We start from the raw sequence: 18576 nt of genomic DNA on the forward strand, positions 1-18576 counted from the left end.
TGAATCACCTCATGTTCAAGAAACACAAACATTAGAAACCTTTAAGATAATAATACCCCGGGTTGTTGGAGTGTTTGTAGAAACCCATGTTGAACCTGCAGGTCAGGATACTCACACCTGAACCACAGAAACGTGATCCAGTTATTTCCTCATAACCTCTTCCCAGAGGCAGCTACGTGACCAGAGACCCATCCTGAGGCCCGGTCCGTTTGTCATCATTCACCACATTAACCATACAAATATTAACAGCAGCAATACATTTATAGGCCCACATCAAAACACTCTACCATCTGAAATACATGTAATAAACCCCTATAAACAAATCAGCAGGGTGCTACATACGTTATTGTTTCTACAACTATTTATGTGATTTATTTTGTGTTTGTAACTCTGAAGACATTCAGCCACACCTGGGAAACTAAAGCTGATCATGTCAGGAGGTCAAAGTGAAATTACACGTCTTTACTTAACATTTGGATAAAAACTTGATGAACAAAGTCTGCTGTAATTATTCACGTTGACTGAAGTCAAACGTTACTTTCTATCATGCTGTGATCAGTTTCTCACTTCTATTTCAACTTTATTTTGCTCAAGTTTTCCAAATTTCTATGTACAGATTTCTTTAGGTGATGCAACACCTACATTTCTGGCTCTGGCAGGTTTTTCAGAAACTCCTCTATTTCTCTGCTTATCTGGCGCCACTTTTTGTCTTTCATCTTCTCCAGATTCATGATGCTGTTCTGACGAAAGAAGGATTGTATCAGTATCTCTGCTGCCCTCATGTGATATTGTATCGACCTGTGACGATCCTGTCGATCAAAGAATAGATAGTTTGCGAACCTGTTGAAAACCAGCTGTTTGTCTGCAGGTTCCAGATCACTCCATAGCAGTTCTTGGTAAATCTGCTCAGCTTCAGCCTCGCTGTGATTTGACTTTGCGCATATGTTTGCAAGGTCTATTTTCCTCACAAGAGAAGCCTGAGGGTAAAGAGAAACCACCTCCTCCTGCAGACTGATCGCTTTGTCTATCATGCTTTGGTCTCGGTGACTGTCTTCTCCAAAATAAATCTTCTCTCTGTAGCAGAATGCAACACATCTCTTCAGATAACGCACATCTGGATGATGTTTCAGAGCCTCCTCTGCCAAATCAATAGCCTCATCAACAGATACATATTTATTGTAAACCCATAGCAAAGGTCTCACACCGCTGTAGCTGCTGACTGGATTCCTCAGAATCTTCTGAGCTAACTCTCGAGCTTCATCTTCAACTCTTTCTCCTTTCTTTGCACATTCCTGAAGGTATTGAGCAGCGAGGTAAAAGTTCTCTGGATCTTCCTCCTTTGCAATTCTCATTTTCTCCAACATGTCAGTATCCAGTCCTGTGTTGGTTGGCGTTAGGAAGCGATACAACAACAAGACGTGGCTGGTTTTCCACTCCACCATGTCCGGCTGCATCCTGATGGCTCTCTGGAAGTAATCTGCAGCCAGCTGCTTCTGGTCTGTGCTGAACTTCATCAGGGTCCAGGCTTTCTCAGCGTAGATCTCTGGATGGAGCTCGTCCAATATAATAATATATTAATATATAATATATATATATATATATATATATATATATATATATATATATATATATATATTATATATTAATATTATATATATATATATATATATATATATATATATATATATATATATATATATAATATATTAATATATTTAAGATTTTATTTCTTTTAAGTCAAAAATATCACACCAAATAAAAACTGAGGAAAGAAACAAGTGATAAAAATACAATATAAATAAGGCATTGTGCAAACATATCATCTCTCAGCCTCAGAGAGCCGTCTCTCTTATATATTGTCAGCTGCTTTGCAAAACGACCTTCAACTCCTTCCATGTTGCCATGTGGGTACTGCACTCCCGGCTATCCTCATAAAAGTGGCTTACATTGTTCCAGTTCTTCAGTCCTTCATTATTAAGTCTGTATTCTTTTGGAGAAACATTTAACAGCAGAAGCAGTGCAAGCTATCATTTCTGTTTGAGTACATCAGCCAGCTTTTTCAGCATTGACTAAGACTGTGTTACAAAAGTCATGTTGACACTCTCCCATCTTTGTTTTTGGGAAATGTGTAACTGCTTTTTATTTGAACTGGTCCTCTGTGAACTAGTCAGAAGAGTAGAGGTAGAGGACAGGAGCACCTGATGCTGTGTCTCTCTGCTGTGCTGAGGTAGAGGACAGGAGCACCTGATGCTGTGTCTCTCTGCTGTGCTGAGGTAGAGGACAGGAGCACCTGATGCTGTGTCTCTCTGCTGTACTGAGGTAGAGGACAGGAGCACCTGATGCTGTGTCTCTCTGCTGTGCTGAGGTAGAGGACAGGAGCACCTGATGCTGTGTCTCTCTGCTGTGCTGAGGTAGAGGACAGGAGCACCTGATGCTGTGTCTCTCTGCTGTGCTGAGGTAGAGGACAGGAGCACCTGATGCTGTGTCTCTCTGCTGTGCTGAGGTAGAGGACAGGAGCACCTGATGCTGTGTCTCTCTGCTGTGCTGAGGTAGAGGACAGGAGCACCTGATGCTGTGTCTCTCTGCTGTGCTGAGGTAGAGGACAGGAGCACCTGATGCTGTGTCTCTCTGCTGTGCTGAGGTAGAGGACAGGAGCACCTGATGCTGTGTCACTCTGCTGTGCTGAGGTAGAGGACAGGAGCACCTGATGCTGTGTCTCTCTGCTGTGCTGAGGTAGAGGACAGGAGCACCTGATGCTGTGTCTCTCTGCTGTGCTGAGGTAGAGGACAGGAGCACCTGATGCTGTGTCTCTCTGCTGTGCTGAGGTAGAGGACAGGAGCACCTGATGCTGTGTCTCTCTGCTGTGCTGAGGTAGAGGACAGGAGCACCTGATGCTGTGTCACTCTGCTGTGCTGAGGTAGAGGACAGGAGCACCTGATGCTGTGTCTCTCTGCTGTGCTGAGGTAGAGGACAGGAGCACCTGATGCTGTGTCTCTCTGCTGTGCTGAGGTAGAGGACAGGAGCACCTGATGCTGTGTCTCTCTGCTGTGCTGAGGTAGAGGACAGGAGCACCTGATGCTGTGTCACTCTGCTGTGCTGAGGTAGAGGACAGGAGCACCTGTTATGTCCCGGCCTAGGGTATACCAGGACATGACATATTGGTCTCTCCCTTTTCCCACTCCCAACAATAACACACCAAAAACCAACGGATGCAGTCCAAAAATAAGGGGGATTTATTTACCCAAACAAAAATATGACTTCAGGGTGAGCAATACCTAAAACAATAAACAAAACAAGCTGGTTTTTAAAGCTTTCTTCCCTAACTCAAAACAAAAGTCAACAGAAAAACAGATTATCTTACCTTACTCCCTAACCAAAAACAGGAGAAAAAGGTGCACAAAGAAAAAGGCTACTCACCCCTACTAAAGTGGACTGAAAATAATTTAACAATATTTACAATATTTACAAAGAGCTCAAAATCTCTGCTACAACAACGAACATCAATTTCACAAATCACAAATCACAAATCAAGACAGCGAGTGTGAGTGAGAGAGAGAGAGAGAGACCCCCAGGGTCATAACACCCCCCTACCTAAGATCAAACATTTCTTCCCCTCAAGACATGTTTGACCTAAAACCCTGCACGTGACAGAGCATCTGCCACCACATTTTTGCAACCTTTAATGTGTTTCACCTCTATATTGAAATCCTGCAGTAACAGTGACCAGCGCATGAGACGTTGGTTGTTGTTGCGCATGCGGGACAGGAACACCAGGGGATTGTGGTCTGTGTATACCACAACTGGACTGGAGCTCGAACCGACATAGACCTCAAAATGTTGTAGAGAAAACAGCAAGGCCAGACATTCTTTTTCAATGGTGCTGTAGTTCATCTGGTGTTTATTGAACTTTTTTGAGAAGAAACAAACTGGATGCTCAATACCATGGCCATCCTCCTGCAGCAGCACAGCACCTGCACCATGAGCGCTCGCATCCACCTCCACCTTAAAGGGACGCACATAATCAGGTGCAGCCAGTACTGGCGCACTGCAAAGAAGGGCTTTTGCAGAGTCAAATGAGGCCTGGCATTCAACTGTCCACAAGAACTGGCGGGAAGGACTCACTAAGCTGGTCAGCGGCGAAACGACACTAGCGAAGTTCTTACAGAAACCACGATAATAGCCACACATTCCCAGAAACCGGCGCAGCTGTCGCCGCGTCTCTGGGACAGGGAACTCCAAAATGGCCTGAATTTTGGCCGACAGGGGGCGCACTTGACCCTGTCCTACCTGCTTTCCTAAATATGTGACCACAGCTTTTCCAAATTCACATTTGGCCAGATTCAGCGTCAGAGAGGCATCCTCTAGACGGCTGAATATTTCCTGAAGTGTGTTCAAGTGATCAGACCAGGTGGAAGAATAGGCAACAATGTCATCCAAGTACGCATCACAGTTTTTCACACCTGACAGGACAGTATTCATCAGCCTTTGGAAGGTGGCAGGAGCGTTTCTTAACCCAAAAGGCATGACGGTGTACTGGAGGAAGTAATCTGGAGTGACGAAAGCGGAAATTTCAGATGCACACGGTGACAGGGGCACCTGCCAGTAACCCTTCAGAAGGTCTAGTTTGGTGACGTACTTGGCAGATCCTACTCTATCTACACAGTCATCCATGCGGGGCAGAGGAAATGAGTCGGGCTTAGTAATAGCGTTCAGCTTGCGGTAGTCATTACAGAAACGAGCAGTTTGGTCAGATTTGGGCACCAGGAGCGAAGGTGCGCTCCACGGGCTGGAACTCGGTACAGCAAAACCATTTTCTAAGAGGTATGCAACCTCTGTCTGCATCACCTCCCGCTTCGCAGGATTAACGCGGTATGCGTGCTGCTTAATTGGCCTGTGGTCGCCCACATCGATGTCGTGTGTGAGGACTGTGGTCTGCGTGGGCTTATCGCCGAACAGCGCAGCATGACCACGAATGAGGCGGCAAATGTCACTTTAAGCCGAATCACACAAATATGACAAATGCCCCTCCAAATTTTTCTGAATTTTTGAGTTCTCCAAACGTGCACAGGGAACTGAAAGAGGCCGCTCGTACAGCCCGTCCTCTTTCTGACTGTAAGGCGGTGACACCACAGAGACTACGGGGGATGCACATGGCTCAGGCGGCACGGATGGCACGTCAGCGCATCCGCGGTCAACATATCTTTTTAACATGTTGACATGACACACTCGGGACTTTTTCTTTCTGTCTGGCGTCCGGATCACATAGTCTGTGTCACTCAACTTCCGTTCCACCTCATAAGGACCACAAAACTTGGCCTGAAGACAAGAACCGACAACGGGCAGCAAAACTAGCACACGGTCACCTGGGCGAAAGTTGCGACTTTGTGTGTTTTTGTCATACTGTTGCTTCATTTTCGACTGTGCAGCGGAGAGAGAACTCCGCGCCAGCTCACACACAGTGTGCAACCTCTCCCTGAATGAACTCACATAGTCCAGGACATTGTGCGCGGGACTGGGCTGGTCTGCAAGCCACCTCTCTCGCAGAAACCGCAGCGGACCACGCACAGTGTGCCCAAAAACTAATTCAGCGGGACTGAAACCAAGAGATTCCTGCATGGTTTCCCGAATGGCGAACAGGAGCAGTGGCAGACCCTCATCCCACTCCCTGTTAGACTCAGCACAGTATTTACGAAGCATCGATTTTAATGTTTGGTGGAATCTCTCCAGTGCGCCCTGACTCTGTGGATGATACGCGCTGGACACCTGGTGCTTAATGGACAGCTCCGACATCACCTGCTCAAAAACTTTAGACATAAAGTTAGATCCCTGATCAGTTTGAATGCGTTTTGGCAAACCAAAAGTGGAAAAGAACTTGACCAGAGCTTTCACCACCGCTTTAACTCTCAGCGAGCGCAACGGGACGGCCTCAGGAAAACGTGTGGCTGCGCACATCATGGTCAGCATGTACTGATATCCAGACTTTGTTTTTGGCAAGGGACCGACACAGTCAATGATGACATGCTCAAAGGGCTCACCGATCGCGGGAATTGGGCGTAAAGGAGCCGGACGAATGACCTGATTTGGTTTGCCGGTAGTCTGGCAGACATGGCAAGATCGACAAAACCTGGCAACATCAGACTTTAACCCTGGCCAAAAAAAATACTTCAGCACACGGTGATATGTTTTTTTAATGCCAAGATGACCGGACAAGTTGTGATCGTGGGCTAAACTCAGCACTTGGAGACGGAACTCTTTTGGCACAACAACCTGAGTAACCACATCACACTCCAGACCAGACATCGGGGACCATTTACGCACCAACACATCTTCGTCAAAAAGGTAAGTCATAGGCAGTTTATCATTTTTCTGCTCCTGGGCAGCAGCCAGACAGGCAGCCAGCGTACTGTCAGATTGCTGCGCTTTAATTAGTTGTTCTTTATTTACTGCCAAACACAACTCTTTGTCTTCTGTTTCCACTTCAACAGAAAGAGGTTCGTTTTTCAGTTCAGAAGAGGGGCTGACCGAAACCTCAGATGTGTTCAAAAACGAGTCAGACAGATCGACAATTTCACCAAGCTTACGAGCTTGGGCACGGGTTACGACGCACGCCGGAAAAACTGACGGCGCGTCAGGTGCAGCGGAGGTAACACACACATCAGCAGTGGGGTTTTCCGTCACCTCCGGAGCCGACGGAAAGACTTTGTTCCCAGCCAAGTCATTCCCCAAAATGAGATCAACTCCCGCAATCGGCAGCTGATCACGCACCGCTACTTGTACTGTACCCGACACTAAATCGGAGGAAAGGCAAACGGTGTGACGCGGCGCACGGATCACGCTCAATTTAATTCCCCACAACAGCAAATCAGAGCCACAGTACGACCGATCCGAAAAAGGCAACATACCACGACGAGCCACAGAATGTGTGGCACCAGTATCCCTCAGGATAGTGATCGGAACCCTGGACGCCTCATTTCCAGCCAGAGAGACAAAACCTTGTGTTGTAAATGGTTTAAACGAATCATCAACCTCTGTCAGATTTCCCTGCTGGCTTAAAGTAGGCTCTGAATTTATCAGACCCACAGCAGAGGGCTTTTTACTCTTTGATTGTTCTTTTGATTTTAACACAGGACAGACTGAAATGAGGTGGCCAGTTTCATGACAATAATAACACTCTCGATTTTCACCCGCGGTAGAGAAATTACGCCGGGAGTTTTTAGGAGACCGGGGCTTATTATTCACCGCCGACCTCGGCGTTTCTCGGACAGGTGACAGAAACGCGCTCTTGTGAGTCAGAGCAAACTCATCCGCGAAAACAGCAGCTTGAGAGAGAGACACAACTTTTTGCTCATTTAAATACACAACGATGCGCTCTGGCAGGCACTTTTTGAACTCCTCCAGAAGCACAAGCTCTCTCAGCTGCGCAAAATCTTTGGTCTTGCTGGCATGACACCACTTATCAAAAAGCACGCCTTTGTCGCGCGCAAACTCAACATATGTCTGGCCGACACTTTTCACACAGTTCCTAAATTTTTGTCTGTATGCTTCAGGTACTAATTCATAGGCACGTAACACACTAGCTTTAACAATGTCATAATTTAAGCTCTGTTCAACAGTGAGGGCGGCACACACCTCCTGAGCTTTTCCTACAAGCTTACACTGGAGCAACAAAGTCCAGACATCCTTAGGCCAGTTTAAGGTGGCTGCGATGCGCTCAAATGCGCTAAAGTAGGAGTCCACCTCGGACTCTCTGAACGGAGGCACTAGCGCAATGAGCCGGCTCACGTCTAAATTTGGTCGGAGCGATTGCGGGTCCTGCGGGGCGACAGGGGAATGGGGAGCGACATTAGGCTGGCGTTCCAGCTCTAACGCTTTCACCCTCAGGTGCATAGCCTCCACCTCCAACTGCCTATTTTTCATTTCCATCTCCTTAATGCGGAGTGTCAGCTGGAGTTCTTCCGCTGACAAACCCGACGTAAGGGGAGGATCTGAAAGAACGGGCGTGACAGGTGGAACAGGCTCTCGAAGCTCCACATCACTTTTCCCCACAGATTCTGCAACAGCAGAAACAGAAAACAATCCCCTCTCCGACAACTTCTCCACCAGGAGTTGCCTCAGCTCCTCCTTTTTAATGCCGGAAGGCACTTCTACCTTGTAACTATTTGCAAGGAGCATCAAATCCACCTTTCTGCATTTATTAAGTTGCTCCAGCGTAGGCTGTCTAACAAAACCATCTAAATCAAATTCCATTGTGCCACTAAATGAAACAGTGTCTGCCAGAAATATGTGAAACAAACAAACAAAGAACAAACTGAATTTATCCAACGTCAAAACACAAGGAGGATCCCGGACGAGCCCCCAATTATGTTATGTCCCGGCCTAGGGTATACCAGGACATGACATATTGGTCTCTCCCTTTTCCCACTCCCAACAATAACACACCAAAAACCAACGGATGCAGTCCAAAAATAAGGGGGATTTATTTACCCAAACAAAAATATGACTTCAGGGTGAGCAATACCTAAAACAATAAACAAAACAAGCTGGTTTTTAAAGCTTTCTTCCCTAACTCAAAACAAAAGTCAACAGAAAAACAGATTATCTTACCTTACTCCCTAACCAAAAACAGGAGAAAAAGGTGCACAAAGAAAAAGGCTACTCACCCCTACTAAAGTGGACTGAAAATAATTTAACAATATTTACAATATTTACAAAGAGCTCAAAATCTCTGCTACAACAACGAACATCAATTTCACAAATCACAAATCACAAATCAAGACAGCGAGTGTGAGTGAGAGAGAGAGAGAGAGACCCCCAGGGTCATAACACACCTGATGCTGTGTCTCTCTGCTGTGCTGAGGTAGAGGACAGGAGCACCTGATGCTGTGTCACTCTGCTGTGCTGAGGTAGAGGACAGGAGCACCTGATGCTGTGTCTCTCTGCTGTGCTGAGGTAGAGGACAGGAGCACCTGATGCTGTGTCTCTCTGCTGTGCTGAGGTAGAGGACAGGAGCACCTGATGCTGTGTCTCTCTGCTGTGCTGAGGTAGAGGACAGGAGCACCTGATGCTGTGTCTCTCTGCTGTGCTGAGGTAGAGGACAGGAGCACCTGATGCTGTGTCTCTCTGCTGTGCTGAGGTAGAGGACAGGAGCACCTGATGCTGTGCCTCTCTGCTGTGCTGAGGTAGAGGACAGGAGCACCTGATGCTGTGTCACTCTGCTGTGCTGAGGTAGAGGACAGGAGCACCTGATGCTGTGTCACTCTGCTGTGCTGAGGTAGAGGACAGGAGCACCTGATGCTGTGTCACTGGGCTGGTGGTGAAATATGTTAAAGTGCATCTGAAGAGAGAAGAGAAGTATATGTGACCAGTGCATGTTACATTTTGATAATAATAAAAAAAAAAACAGATTGGTGTGTGCCATACATAAGACTAATATAGACTAATAATGAAAATGTGATGAGATTCATTCAACTTTATTGTCACTGAAAAGCAATTCAGTCTAACCAGAGTGTAAGTGCAGTGTATATATTTCACCGATGAATGATATGGGAACGCTCAGGTGTGGAGTATTAACAGTAATACACTTTAACTGCACTTTAATACTGATGTAAACTTTAACATTAACACATGTCGACTCAGCGATTTATTGATTATCAAACGATCCGAAGTAAGCTAGCAAGCTAACACTCTGCTCCAACAAAGTGTATTTTATTACAAACCAGTAGTATGAAGCTCTCTGTGGCTCCATAGGAAGCTGCGTGTCATCTGACAATCTGATAACAGCTCAGTGACTAAGTTGCATTGTGGGTAATGTAGGCAGCAGGTTCTCAAAAGGAAGAAGAACATGTGGAATAAAAAAAGGGATGTTTCTGTCCTGGTCGTCCACAGCTGCCTGCAGGATGTATTACAGCCTTCTCACCTGGTTAATCACATTTCTACAGCCATCTGAATGCAGCAGGACTGCTGTCATTCTATCAAACAGACTGGAAATCTAATCTGCACCACTCAGATCTCAGGTTCTACACTGCAGGCTTCTGCTGTTGTGAAGGGGTTCATGTCCTGGGTAAAGCAGTTGTATAGGGGTAAGGCAAGGCAAGGCAAGGCAAGGCAAGTTTATTTGTATAGCACAATTCAATTCAATTCAGACACAAGGCAACTCAAAGTGCTTTACAGGCACACACAAATTACATTAAAAGACATAAAAATTTAATTTAAAAGACATTAAAAATTACATAAAAAAAATTTAAAAATAGCATTTTAAGACAAGTTAAAACATTAAGAAACAAAGATCAAAACAAGTAGGCTAAAATAGAGAAGCTTTAAAAGAAACAGGACTGTAGAGTCAGAGTCATAATGCAGTTCAAAGACTTGAATTGCTTCAGTTAAAAGCAGTGGCAAAAAGAAATGTTTTAAGTCTTGAAGAAATGTTTTAAGGGGTGCTTATTGTGTAGTGATGGTGGCAGGAGGGTTGAAAGTGGGGCTTGTTTGGTGGGTCAGTGGATCTTAGGGAGCACTCCTGGTCTCCATGGGAATCTTAAGTGGGGAAAAGGGGGAACTACAATCCTCGGACTATACTGAGGAACTGAGGACTTTCAGAGGCAGAACTGGGAGGGAGTGCTGGACAAGGTGAAAGTCAAGTTGTCTAAATAGAAATGTTTGCTCCCCCTGCTGTCCTACAGGAGAAGATCTCTGATAATCAATAACCTGATTGCCTCATCTCTGTGGCACAGACTCACTGTTTGAACCACCAGGACTTGTGAAAGAGATGCAGCGACTCCTCCTGATATTTCTTGGTCTGGTTTCTGGTTTATTTTGTAAATAATTTCAATTCTAGACATTGAACCACTTTGGTTTAAATCAGTTTTTCTTTCAAGGAAATATGTTCCTGTATAAGAGTTACCAAATTAAACTGTTTATTTAAAACAAACTCTTTAGAAAATGATTCTGAAATCTCAGACATATAAAATAAAGCCTCATCAGGACTCTCTCAAACGTTTCAATTTTAATGTTGGCGGCAAACAAAACAAGATTATGTAGTGTATATGATGTTTATTCATTAGCATTCATATTTTTCACAGCTGGGACACAGATTAACAAACTTTTTATGAATACAATCAGTTGCATGTGGTGATGATATTCACATTATAAGACACATCTTAACATGATCAATGAGAGAGTTTCATTCATTAACAGCAAAGCAAGTTTCATACAGAGATATTATAATACAGTCCAAAACAAAAACAAAGCAACCCAACAGAGTATGAGCTGATCAACATCTACGAGAATGAATCAGGTTATTAAAGTGAAACTCTCGCCAAAATGCATCCTAGGCATTTTTTGTGAATGTATATGAGTCAAACCTTCATGTAAAAGCATAATTACGACGAAAGAGGCACTTTTAAGATTTACTGTGTTTTCGTTTTCAGGTCAAACTCATTTTCAATGGGAGTGCTACGGGCACTTTTACGATAGCATCAAAATCTCTATTTTTAAAACAGTAAGAAGTCTCGACACAACATGAAACTTTGCTCGTAGCATCACCAGGGTCTCTACACATGAACACGAGCATTGAGAACATTGTTTGTGTACACAGAGTTTACTAAAAAGAAGGTTTTTGAACAACTCACGTTAGCAGTAGCTTGGTCCTCTAGCCGTCATCATGGCAGCCCAGACATACTCGGGGATCGACACGTCTGGGTCGAGTGTATGAGGTTCAGTTGAGCGATGTGTAGAGACCCTGGTGATACTATGAGCAAAGTTTCATGTTGTGTCGAGCCTTCTTAGTGGCGACCGTGGCTCAGGTGGTAGAGCGGGTTGGCCTATGTTCCAATGGTCGGTGGTTTGATCCCTGCCTGACCAATTGGGGCAAGACACTTCACCCACCTTGCCTTGTGTGAACGTGTTTGAGGCCGTTGGAGGGCCCGTAGGTGCTGAATGGCAGCCACGCGTCAGTCAGTCTGCCCCAGGGCAGCTGTGGCTACTATAGTTCACCACCACCAGTATGACAGCGTGTGAATGAACAGAACCCTGTAAGAGCACTTTGGGTGACTTGAAAAGCGCCATTCCAATCCATTATTATTAAAGTCAAATCTTATTTTCTATCGCGCTGTGATCAGTGCTCTATTTCAACTTTATTTCGCTCAAGTTTTCTAAATCAGTATGTTATCAAACTTTCTATGTACAGATTTCTTTAGGTGATGCAACACCTACATTTCTGGCTCTGGCAGGTTTTCCAGAAACTCCTCTATTTCTCTGCTCATCTGGTGCCAGTTTCTGTCTCTAAACTTCTCAAGATTTGTGATGCTGTTCTGACGAAAGAAGGATTGTATCGGTATCTCTGCTGCCCTCATGTGATATTGTGCTGAGCTGCAGCTATCCTTCTGTACAAAGAATAGATAGTTTGCATATCTGTTGTAAAGCAGCTGTTTGTCTGCAGGATCCAGATCACTCTCAAGCAGCTCCTGGAAAATCTGCTCAGCTTTATCCTGGCCATGATTTGACTTTCCATACAAATTTGCGATGTCTATTGTCTTCACAAGAGAAGACTGAGGGTAAAGAGAAATCAGCTCCTCATGGAGACTGATTGCTCTGTCTATTGTGCTTTGTTTTGGGTAACTGTCCCTGGAAGTAATGATCCATTTGTAGCAGAGTGCAACACAGCTCTTCAGAAAACGCACATCTTGATGACGTCTCAGAGCCTCCTCTGCCAAATCAATGGCATCATCATAAGATACATATTTAAAATAAACCCATAGCAAAGCTTTCATACCGCTGTAGCTGCTGACTGGATTCTTCAGAATCTTTGTAGCCAACTCTCGAGCTTCATCTTCAACTCTTTCTCCGTTCTTTGCACGTTCCTGAAGGTATTGAGCAGCGAGGTAGAAGTTTTCTGGATCTTCTTCCTTTGCGATTCTCATTTTCTTTAAAATCTCAGCATCCAGTCCTGTCTTGGTTGGTGTTAGGAAACGACACAACAACAAGACGTGGCTGGTTTTCCACTCCACCATGTCCGGCTGCATCCTGATGGCTCTCTGGAAGTAATCTGCAGCCAGCTGCTTCTTGTCTTTGCTGAACTTCATCAGGGTCCAGGCTTTCTCAGCGTAGATCTCTGGATGGAGCTCGTCCTGGGATGGAGATGGGTATTTATTCATCAGGGCGTCGACCTTTGACAGGTAAGCCTGACTCTCTGCTTGTTCTCCCAGGTGGTAGTGCAGCCAAGCCAGGTTCCCATAGTTCACCACTAACCAGGGACCCTCATCTGAGTCTGCTCTTCTTGTCTGGCAGAAGGCCTCTGCAGCCTTGTTGAACAAACTCTGGGCATCTTGGGTGAACCCCAGCTTGTATTGAACGTACCCCCGCAGGTTGTAAATGTGACCCAGCCAGCTGTTTCCCTCCTCGGTGCCGATGTCCTCCAGCTTGTCCCTAAGACGGAAGAGTTTGGACCTGCTGGGGTCCAGATCCCAGGTGAAGTGGCACTGCAGGGCCTCCAGTTTGGACTCCAGTGATGTTTGACTGATGGAGAATAAAAATACAGATCATCAGTCGGCTTCAACAACAGACTGAAGTGTGCTGTGTGTGGAGAACTTTTCTGTTTCAATAAAGATTGCTCTATCATTCCACCCAGCCTTGCCTCCGCAGAATTCTTTTATCATCAAACTACACGCCGACTCATTGGAGGAGGAAAGCCCAGAAACTACATCGTTCATATGTTACTGTTGGAAAAACCTACTTTGATTAGAAAATGATTGCAGTTCCCACATTATGAGTTTTGGACTGTTATTAACATTGTCTTATGGTCGCGGTCAGGTTTAGGAAAGATCAAAAGTAACTTTGAAGGATATTATCGTGTTCAGTCTCGTAAATTATGTAACGTAACATCACGTGATGGGACGCAACATAACATTTAACATCACACCCTGCAAAGTAATGTAGCATAATGTCATATAGCACAACGTGACGTAACGTATGTAACACAACGTACAAAATGGAACTTCATGTGTGACGGCCCCGTATGTCTGTGTGTGCTTTGACTTCCTGTGTTGTCTCTGAGGTGGGAGCTGGCTGCAGTGGTGACTGCGAGGACCTGATTGTGATTATTGGAGGCACCTGGGCTCAGTGCTCCACAGGATATAAAAGGCCCAGCGTCTTGCCAGTCGCTCTCTCTCTCAGACCCTGACCACATTTGCACCTTCTTGGTTTTGTTACCTTTTGTTTACTTTACTGCACAACACCCATCACACCTCCATATACATGCACCCACATGAACACCACTGATAATGCTGATTGAAACACATCCCATTCTTTACTGATTATTTTGAGTTACAATAAAACATGGACTTGCCAGTTTTTGTTGTCCTTTTCCCTTCGTTTGTCATGGCCTAGAGCCAGGTTTGTGACACATGTCACTTAACAATGAAACACGGTACAAAACCTCATCTAACTTCACGTGACATCACACAATCTGATGTAACGTCACCTCATAGAACATAAAGTAACAACATGTAGCATGTTACTTTAGCATGTGTTGTGATTTTGATATGAACACTCCTGTGAACGGACAATGAAAATATTATTACAGTTACATATTAACTATAAACTTAACAGTCAACAAGAGACACTTTATATGTGAAAACAGGAATGATGTCTGCAGAATTATATAACATTGGGTATAAACAATCATAAAAACATACAGATTATTATTAATGTTTTTAAGAGTCACGTTAACTAATTACACAATGAGAACAAAAACAACAGGACCTCAGCACAGAAAAGAAAGAGTCAATAAGGAAATGAAAACATCATCATTGATCTATTGGATCCATAATGTTAATGTTTCTGTCTCTGGAATATTAAATACGTCATAATCATACTGACTATTTTCTCCTCCTGTGATATGAAACTCACCTCATCATTCAGCTGTTTCCTCGACAGAAGCTCTCTGATCAAACTCTCGATGCTGCTTCTGCTTCACAGTTTCAGGGACGTCCAACTTCTGCTTGGCTGTAAAATGATGTGATGCCGTCGAGCTGCAGATTTAAAGGCTCCAGAGTGGAGCAGATTTTTGCATGCTAGTTTGCATGCAGGTGATTAAAACAACACAGGGCTGCACAAGGAACTGAAACTTAAAAGTGTTTACACATACACAGACAATATGTGGCCTACAGTTAGAGTACTGTCAGTGTGATATGAGTACTTTAAAGGAAAAGTTAGGCCTAAAATACAATCTCAGTATCTTCTCCTCCCTCCTGATGATATAAAGTCAGATGAAGTGTTGTAGTCCACAGAACAGTTCTGGAGCTTCAGCATTCTGCTGAACAACGGAAGCAGCTGAGACTTGATTTAAAACAGAGAAACAACCAAAGAAACATCAGATGTCTCCACGCAGCTCGTCTGTAACGTCTCCTCAGGTCAGTTTGTGATCTTAGGCCTTCTGCAGACTGTGATTACAGCAGACGAGCTGTGTGGACACACCTTTTCATAAAATAGTTTTAAGTAATCATACATATCATCATCAATCATAGATGGCATATTAATGGTGGAGGCACAGTCAGAGGTAGTGCTGCTGCCTTCATTTGTTTTTGCCTCCATGCTTCACATGTTGATGACGCATGCGGCGGTGTGACTCTGTGGAGGCTGGTGTTGCCAGTGTTGTGTCCGTCCAGGACAAATTAATCTGTGTTAGTTTGGTAATGCCTCACTGCATGTTTGGTATGCAGCTGTTTCTGTCTGAACTAGTTAAGTTTCGTTTTGACCGAAAGTAAAGCGAGCTGAGTGCACAAAACTCTTGTCCAGCATCCTTTTAATACACAACAGCCAGATTGGGTGATTGTTCGCTACCTGTTCACGAATGTGTTTTAGCCGGTTTTCGCCTGAAAGGCTCGGTGGAAATCTGGCACTGTCCTGAACGAAGTTAAACTGTGAGAACGCGCCGTTCACAAACGCCAGAATGAATGCATTCACAATAACGTTCATCAGGCAGAAATACAGTATGTTCAGTTCACGCTCGCCTAAAATATGAATGAGTTCATGAACGATCGTTCATTGAATGCGTTCAGGCATAACACTGCAAGCCACAGTCTGAAGCAAGAGCTTCAGACTAAAGAGCATAATTCCACTTGCTGCAGCCTTGGATCAACACAGGAGACAGAGTATGTGAGCAGCCTAAACATTGCAGAAAGGACTTCAAGAAATCTACAGCAGAAATCGACATGGAAATAAGAGCGCAATAGATTAACCATTTTTGCCAACATGCTGTGGATTACAGTTTGGATATCGGAGTACTTTTGTTCACTTATGCACTTGAAGAATCTTTGACAAAAAGCAGTTACGCTCTTCAGATGAGGGCTTGACAATTGTTCCTATATTTCGTTTTACTCCATCGATGGTAATATGTCGTGGTTTCTGTCTTGTGACAAATATTATTGTAAGTTGCTTTGGACAAAAGCATCTGCTAAATGTACTAAATGTAAATGTAAATGTAAATTGAGAGACCTCGGGCGGGGTTGTGATTTGCCTCAAGGACTTGGACTTTCAGCAGGAAGGGAAAGGCAACACATGGAAGCACCTGACCCTCTCCATCTCACCTACATTGTAGTATTTTAACCAGGCCGCAGCTCTTTTAGATTAATTTGTTATATACAGTATTGTGATTTTATCAATAAGGATTTTTGATAATGACTGATAGTAGATGAGATAAGTATTAAGCTGTATGCTTTGCCTTTGCTAAAAACCAACATAATATAGTTAAAGTAAAAGTTGTGGACATTGATTTTATGTCTCTTTGATGGAAATAAAAGTTGGTTGTCAAGTGTGCAAAATATCGTAAAGGTTCTTAAAGGTTACTCTAGCCAACCAAATTGAAACAGTCCCTTGGGTTTACCAAAAGCCCCTAAAATTCAACCTAGCACCATACCTAGTGCTGAGATCATTTAGAGGAGAGCTGCCATAACAGGCGTGTCTGGTGGCCGTATCTGACTCAAGGGCTATTCATGTCAGGTGCCAAACCAGAGGAAGCAGGTAGACGTTCGGACTCAGGCAGTGAGAAGCTAGGCGAGTCTCCTCACTACCAGCTTAAGCAATCCCTGTTTAAAATCCCACTTTTAAAGCAACCTCTTGTAGGTTAAGGAACCTAACCCTTTATAACGGAGAGCTGGTCCAGTGCCTCCTGGACAAGGGTAAACTCGGGATCTAACATGTGGCGCCCAACGTGAAAAACCCCCCCCAGCGGAGAGCCAGCCGCTGTTCGTGTGAGACGATCCAAGAAAGGCGTCCAACGTGGAAGGTTCCTGCGAACGCCAGTGATAAAGAGATCCGCTGAGGCAAGGGGGATCTCCAGGCGACCAGCCAGAGTGAGCTGAGTCACCAGATCCACTGAAGCCCGCAGGAAGTGGGCGGGGTAGAATAGCCCAGAAGTCTGCCGATCATCCCTGACTTGACGCACTAAGAGAGGCTTTGAGAGGCAGGTGAATCGAAACGACAAAAGAGACGACATAGCTGATGGACATCAGCCACTCGAAGAATCAGACCCAGAAGCGTTGGACTTGGTCGAGGAAGGGGTCGAGGGAGCCGGACCAACAGGAGCAACCCACAGGCTCCCCTGCAGAGTAATCCTGAGGGGAGATGGGATCAACTCCTGGGAATCCGCAGTCATCCACCATCTCAAGTGGTGTAACCCCAGCAAGGACCAAGATGCATTTGCTGGAGAGGTGGAACAAGCATATTCATGGGAACAACTCCTGGGTGACCAGGTGGTGGCAGTTCTCGGGAATCCTGAAAGCTGAGTTGCTCCTGAACACGGACCTGAACGTGATGCACCAGAAAGCGCACATGAAGGAAGGAGCTCATTGGCGATGAAACATTGGAGTGGACCACTTTGTGCAGCTGACTAAAATCGTCTTTGTTGAGTTCGAGGAGTCGGACGAATCACCCAAAGGAAGGGTGGTCCCAAAAGTGTCTGTGCAGGGAGTGATGAAGGCCGTACATGCATCGTCAGGCCATGCAGGCACCCTACCCACATGGTAGGAGTTGGAAAAGCAGCAACTCTGGATTCCGGGAAGGCAAGTTCGCCGTATTCTCAAAGTATGTGGGAAATACAAAGCAGGGCGCTGAGGACAACGGGTGGATGGCTTAACCATAAAAAGCACCATCCCCTGGGGATCAGTCTGCATGGATATGGCTGGCCCCCTGAGACTGACAGGGAAGAAAAGCGGGAAATACCTCCTGGTGCTAGTAGATTCAATGTCAGGATATGTGGTTGTCAATCCAGTCTGAGACGCTAAAGGCAGCAGTGTCATTAGTATGCTTGACCATGTCTGCAGCAACCTTGGGGAGGGAACTGGAGACAAGAGGACAGCTCCTGACCTGAAAGTCCCATTTCAAGTTGGACAGCGGGGGTGGATTAAGGCCCGTGACCATCCAACCAGTACAGCAGTAAAATCAAAGTATGAATTATCAAACATTGTACAGCAGATACTGGATAGTAATACAGTACTATTAAAGAAGAAAGGAATCCAGGGAGTGGAGCAGCTCACACCTAGAAGAAGACCAGCAACCGGAAATGGCCAACAGCACACAGTACCT

At 45.0% G+C, this 18576-nt stretch overlaps 1 protein-coding gene across 1 annotated transcript; it reads right to left on the reverse strand.

The window, feature by feature from the left end:
* Nucleotides 1-206: 206 nt before the first annotated feature.
* LOC115591654 (interferon-induced protein with tetratricopeptide repeats 2-like) lies at nucleotides 207-14967 on the reverse strand. Its single transcript, XM_030433827.1, has 3 exons — nucleotides 14902-14967; nucleotides 13104-13509; nucleotides 207-1541 (listed from the first exon to the last, which is right to left on the reverse strand). Exons 1-3 carry the CDS (start codon nucleotides 14907-14909, stop codon nucleotides 639-641), a joined length of 1317 nt encoding a protein of 438 aa, XP_030289687.1. The 5' UTR covers nucleotides 14910-14967; the 3' UTR covers nucleotides 207-638.
* Nucleotides 14968-18576: the final 3609 nt, after the last annotated feature.

This window comes from Sparus aurata, chromosome 11 (genome assembly GCF_900880675.1).
Source record: "Sparus aurata chromosome 11, fSpaAur1.1, whole genome shotgun sequence".
NCBI lineage: Eukaryota > Metazoa > Chordata > Actinopteri > Spariformes > Sparidae > Sparus > Sparus aurata.